Source organism: Melanostigma gelatinosum (assembly GCF_949748355.1).
Source record: "Melanostigma gelatinosum genome assembly, contig: scaffold_392, whole genome shotgun sequence".
NCBI lineage: Eukaryota > Metazoa > Chordata > Actinopteri > Perciformes > Zoarcidae > Melanostigma > Melanostigma gelatinosum.
Genome location: NW_027635041.1, coordinates 11,074 through 17,620, shown reverse-complemented (window position 1 = coordinate 17,620; position 6,547 = coordinate 11,074). Strand labels below are relative to the sequence as shown.

At 44.8% G+C, this 6,547-nt stretch overlaps 1 protein-coding gene across 1 annotated transcript; it reads right to left on the bottom strand.

Moving 5' to 3' along the window:
• Positions 1–214: 214 nt before the first annotated feature.
• Positions 215–1,156, bottom strand: LOC306797533 (olfactory receptor 52B2-like; the record flags this gene model as incomplete). The annotated part of the gene is made up of 1 exon (XM_079297455.1): positions 215–1,156. The coding sequence occupies one exon, from the start codon at positions 1,154–1,156 to the stop codon at positions 215–217; it is 942 nt and encodes a 313-aa protein (XP_079153581.1).
• Between the last annotated feature and the right edge of the window lie 5,391 nt (positions 1,157–6,547).

Below are 6,547 nucleotides of genomic sequence, written 5' to 3'. Positions count from 1 at the left end.
AATAAATAGAGAAACGCACAACATATGCATAAGACAAATAATCAACAGGCACGGAGATGTGTAACTTCTCCGTAGTGCTGTAATACACGGCATGTTGTTGCTAGTGGAGCCTTCATTTAAAGGGGATTCTGAAATCATTGTTTGTTTAGGCGACATAATATATGACGCAAGTGCATGACTCCTCTAATCATGTCGAATTACAATAGAAAACTGGTTACAACTTAGACGAACAAATATTTCTTTTTAGGAACATCACTAGGCTCCGCTTCAGTTCTGTTGTTTTCAGTCCATAAATAATCGGGTTCAAGAAAGGGGGAAACAATAAGATTGATATACCAAGAACCCTTCTAATGTACGGCGATGCACTCTGAAAGCGATGAGTAATGAGCATAAAGGCAGCATTAATTTCAAAGGTTAGGAAAACAACTAAATGTGTACCACATGTCTGAAAGGCTTTTTTCCGGGCATCGGGGTGATTAGTCATGACACATGTACGCAAAATCTGTGCATATGTGTAGGCTATTATTGACAGTGGTCCGCCCTGGAGTAAGACGATAGTAAACAACCCATAGTAGTTGTTTATTCTGGTGTCCTCACAGATCAGTTTGGTCAATGATGGATTGTTACAGAACAAATCCACTATATTTGTCCTGCAAATTTTGAACCGTGTAAGCAACAAAATCAGAGTGATCGTCATTGAGAAATTTGTAAACCATATTAAAAAAATAATTATGATGACTTTTTTTGGACTCATGATAGCATTATACCTCAAAGGACAACATATAGCGATGTACCTGTCGTATGCCATGGCACTCAAGATCAGCAAGTTTCCTATGCCATAAAAATGAATCAGAAAAGCCTGAGTGATGCATGCAGAATGGGAAATCACTCTGTTCTGTGTCACAATGCTGTAAAGAAGATGAGGGAAAAAAGCTGTGGCTCCCAACATATCACTAATGGGCAAGTTGAACAGTAGCATAAACATAGGCTTGTGTAGATTTTTACTGACAGCAATAGTTGACAGTACACACAAGTTGCAAAAGACAATAATAAGATAGGTGAGTGTGGCCAATAAAAACACTGGATAAATATGAGTAGCACTTATGCCCAATGGTACCAGTGTGAGTAAGTCCATATAAGATGCATTTTTAGACATCGTTATACCGTCTTTATGATGCTGTTGCCTTCAAAATTGAAAAAAAGCGTACTCTCACCTGAAAGAAATGTTTTTCTTAACAAGCTATTTTGAAATAAGGGCTATGCATTGATTCAAATGTGCTGCTGGTTGTATACTTGTTGCAGTACATTCTATGATCCTCACCTGTACTGCGCTATAAGGCACAATATAAAAGACTCTGTTATTTATTGCCACTACTTCAAAAACAAAGATGACTCATGGGGTTGGAACAGAATACGTCAGGTGATGCAATTGTTGAAAACAAACTGACATCATGACAGAACGAAAAGTTCAAACAACGTAGTTGTCTCTGCAACATAATTAATCGTATCACTTTTTTAATCAGCTGTCCCCTGCCTTATGTAAGATATGCCTACATGTTATATATATTTGGAATTTATATTTGTTGTCCTGTGTTTTTTGATTCTGACCATCTGGATTCGTCCAGTGACTGCTGTGAAAGGACAGCTGACAACATGGGAAAGACCGAGTGACAGCTTGGAGAGACAGCTGACTGGAGGGAACAGACCCCAATGGGGCCGTCATGGGCTAGCTACCCATGGCAGCAGTCCCCAACGCTGGTTCAGTTAGTTGGAGACACCCGCTAAATGCTACGACAAGTAAACAAAGGAACATACCCCTAGAGCCTGTGAGAGCGGGGGCGCAAGATGGCTCACATACTGACAACACGGTAACAGACCTAGGAACGGAAACGACTATGCACAAAGAGAGCACGACACATGCAACAACCACAACAGCAGCAGGACACAAGATTCAGGTGTGCATTTGTGGTTGGGAGAAAGTAACATCAGCATTAGGCCTGAAGATCCACCAAGGGAGGAAAAAAGTGTTTGAGAGAGCAGAGACATGGGCCTCGCATTGACCAGTACTTCTTACGAAGCAACCAGTCAAATGAAGCACAGCGACGGGACACAAACCAAAGTTCGCAGAGCATCAGCACCCCTGTCACTGAGGGAAATACAAGCACAGAAATGTCGGTGGAATGGCCCACCTAACCACAGAGACCTCCAATGGAGAAAAAGATCAAAGGGCACAAACCTGGTGTGAAGTGGCCCAAAGCTGTTGAAAAAAAAGAGTGGGAAACCATCAACAATGATCTATCCAAAATTTTGGAGCAGCAAGTGGGCACTACAACTAGAGAGCGAGAAAAGATGGGCGACATTATCTGTAACTATGGAGAGGAGCGCTTTGGGGTTAACAAAGTGAGAAGCAGGAAAACAGTACCAGCACCAGCCAACTCCAGGAGACAACAAGAAATGGACAAGCTAGTCAGAGAAAGGAGACAGATGAAAAAGCTGTGGAAGAAAGCCTCTGACACAGAGAGAGAAGGCCTTGAACAACTCCAAGCGGACATCAAGAGACGACTGGCAACTTTGCAAAGATCAGAGAACTTGAGGAAACTCCGAAGAAAGAGGGAAAAAACAAGAACACTGTTCTACAAAGATCCTTTCAAGTTCGTCAAAGACCTCTTCGCAAAGGAAAAAAGCGGAACTTTGAAAACATCTAAGCAGGAACTAGAAGAACATCTAGAAAAGGTCCACCATGACAGGAGAAAGCATGAGCAGATGATCATCCCATTTGACATCCCACCAATTAAACCTCCAGCTGTCAACCTGGACACTAGCCCTCCAAAATGGAGCGAAGTAGAGAACGCAGTCCGGCGGGCAAGAGCAGCATCTGCTCCTGGGCCTAATGGAGTACCATACAAGCTCTACAAGAATGCACCGGACGTCCTACGCTTTCTTTGGAGGCTCATGAGGATAGTGTGGCAGAAACAAATAATACCCAAGGCATGGAGAAGGGCTGGAGGTGTGCTAATACCAAAAGAGAAAGATGCATCAGACATTGGTCAATTTCGGCCAATCAGCCTTCTGAACGTGGAGGGGAAAATCTTTTTCAGCATAATATCACAGAGGCTGTCCACTTACCAAGAAAGGAACAAGTACATTGATACATCTGTACAGAAAGCAGGGATTTCAGGATTCTTTGGTTGCTTGGAGCACACAAGCATGATCTGGCATCAGATCCAAGCAGCTAAGAAGGACAAAAGAGACCTCCATGTTGTATTCCTTGATCTGGCAAATGCGTTTGGTTCAGTTACCCATGAACTTCTACGGGAATCTTTCAACTTTTTCCATGTACCAGAGCTCATCACCACACTGGTTAAAACCTATTTCCAAGACCTGCAACTGTGCTTCGCCACAGCTGACTTTACTACAACATGGCAGCGCTTGGAGGTAGGCATTATGGCAGACTGCACAATCTCACCCTTGGCTTTTACAATGGCCATGGAAGTCATCATCAGAGCCTCAAAATGGGTGGTGGGTGGTGAACGAACAACGGCGGGGCTCCGTCTACCACAGATTCGCGCATATATGGACGATATGACAACACTGACCAATACTGCAGCGTGCACCAAGCGGCTACTTGGAAAGCTACAGGAGAACATCAAGTGGGCCCGCATGAAAATCAATCCAACCAAGTCTCAAAGTATCTCTATTGTCAAGGGAATGCTTAAAGACACGAGGTTCTGTATTGGCGATGACCCAACACCAACAGTATCTGAGCACCCTGTCAAAAGCCTGGGCAGATGGTACAATGCAAGCCTCAAGGACAAAGAGCAGGTGCAACAACTAAGGCAAGAAATTATCAACAACCTGGAGAACATCAATAAGACCGCATTGCCTGGAAAACTGAAGCTCTGGTGCCTACAATTTGGACTCCTCCCTCGGACAATGTGGCCACTCACTGTCTATGAGGTCCCGATAACAACTGTGGAGAAGATGGAGCGAACCATCACCTCGTACGTGAAAAAGTGGCTCGGTGTCCCACGATGTCTAACTAACATCAGCCTCTATGACAAAGGGGTCCTGGAACTACCTCTCACTAGTTTGACAGAAGAATACAAGTGTTCGAAAGTCAGACTGCAGATGACGCTGAGGGATTCCAGAGACAAGATTATCAGTAATGCTGCACTGCCCCTAGCAACTGGGCGGAAGTGGAAACCATCCAATGCTGTGCAGCAAGCAACATCAACCCTGAGGCACAAAGACATCATGGGGCAAGTTCAGCAGGGAAGAGGAGGCCTCGGCCTGACGGCAAGTGAACCAACTTGGCGAAAGGCCACAACATCAGAACGGAGGAAATTGGTGGTCGAGGAGGTGTGCAAGAGGAGGAGGTCGCAAGAAGTGCGAAGGCTGTCTCTCTCGTGAAGCAGGGACAATGGACGGGGTGGGAAGGTGTGGAGAGGAGAAAGATCAGCTGGAGGGAACTATGGGAAATGGAAGCAACAAAAATTTGCTTTATCATCAGAGCTACTTATGATGTGCTTCCATCACCAAATAATCTCCATCAGTGGTATGGCAAAGACCCAACCTGTGCCCTCTGCCCAACTCCAGCGACTCTCAAACACATCATGGTAAGCTGCAAGACCAGCCTCACGCAAGGCAGATATACCTGGTGGCACAACCAGGTCCTCAAAAGCCTGGCATCAGCGATTGACATCAAGCGGTGTGCGACCAACTCCTTACCCCCGAGAGTAGCCAATTCCCTGAAGGCAACAGCATTTGTCCGAGAAGGACAAAAAGCCCGCAAACATCCTTCCACCAAGCGAGAAACGGGACAATTAATCATGGCCCGTGACTGGAAGATGCTGGTCGACATCGGCCAGCAATTGATCTTTCCTCCAGAGATTGCTGCCACCAACCTCAGGCCAGACCTGGTACTCTGGTCCCCTTCACTGAAGACTGTGTACATCATAGAGCTCACAGTCCCATGGGTGAACGCGTTTGAAGAGGCCTATGTACGTAAGAAGCTACGCTATGCAGAGCTTGCAGCAGAAGCAAAGCAGCGTGGCTGGAACACAAACAACTGTCCAGTGGAAGTGGGATGCAGAGGATTTGTGGCTTCTTCGACCATCAGACTGCTGAAAGAGCTGGGAAGCCACGGTCAGGCTCTGCGGCAGACCATCAAGGCAGTCTCAGAGGCGGCTGAAAGAAGCAGCCAGTGGATTTAGATCAAGCGGAATGACCCGTGCCGGGCTCCAAATATGTCAGCATAACCCACTTGAGAATCCCCACCTGTTGACCATTCAGGCGTCTACCATTCTCAATGTTGTCAAGTTTGAGACAGTTGGGCACGGCACACAAGCTGAGGGCTGATCATCCTGCAGCTGGCCGCCCTTGCGGAGGGTGTATAGTGTTAAATGGCCGAAACACTCAATTACACAAGGGAACATTACTGATGATGTGTTCTGGGCCCAACTGTCCCAAAATTCTACAACATAAACCAAACCAAGATACACCCCACACAAGCTGGAAACCCCCACTTGTAGATCGTCAACCACTCAAAACAAGGTTAATTTCCTGGAAGTGCTCACCACCTTGGCACAAAGGACAGACAAACATCATGTCCTGTGGTTTTTGATTCTGTTGATTTTGAAACATAATGAATAAAGTAAATCCTTAGGCTATTTACTCATGATGTATTGTACATCGGCTCTTTTTTAGGTTTGCCATATGCCAAACTGAATAAACATATGACCATTCTAAGAAGTATTTTTCTTTTTCCAAAAATCCTTTTTCCATACCTTCAATCTTGGAACTTGATATAACAAAACATAGTGTTTTGAGCTTTGACCGCAAATATGCAGACTTCCACAACGTGGCATTCAAGATCAGCAGGAGCCTAAATAAGGACAGCACCAACTTCACTGTATCAAAGAATGGAGGAAACACTTAAATCTATGTATCTCTGGATTTCAGGACTTATGTAACTCTACACATCACCAGACTGTGATTTGGGTAAAATGAATAAATAATGCATGGAAAATGATCAGAGAGGATGGGGATACCAGGAAATGTTTACATTTCAATATACTTTGCAGGATAGGTAACTGACAAACTATGTTTCAGTCTAATCTTCAGTATGTACGCTTGCATGTTTGGTGTGAAACTGACGTTCTCTGTATGCATGAGTCTAAGGACAGACTAAGCTTCGGGCTAACAGCAGAGTTCATTGTTTGCTTTGTTTTTTTTTTTTTTTTCAATGGTTACAGACTACAGTACTGTTCTCTGAGTAAATGATCAGAGAACTCAGGTAATACCGCTGCATCTTCTTCCTGTGAGGCATTGCATTAGGTGTGAAAAATGCTGATGGAGGAGCAGGTAAAAAGGGGACAAAAAAGTATGTCTGGTGGAGTTAGAAGACTGTTGTGCTCCTGTTAAAAAGTGTCGGGGTCACACTGCTCAGGGCTGCTGGACACATGTTCCTTGCTCGAAAGTAACACGGAAGACAATCATTCTTTCTTCCATAGTGAAACTTGAGACTGTCACCGGTGAGGCGTCTCCC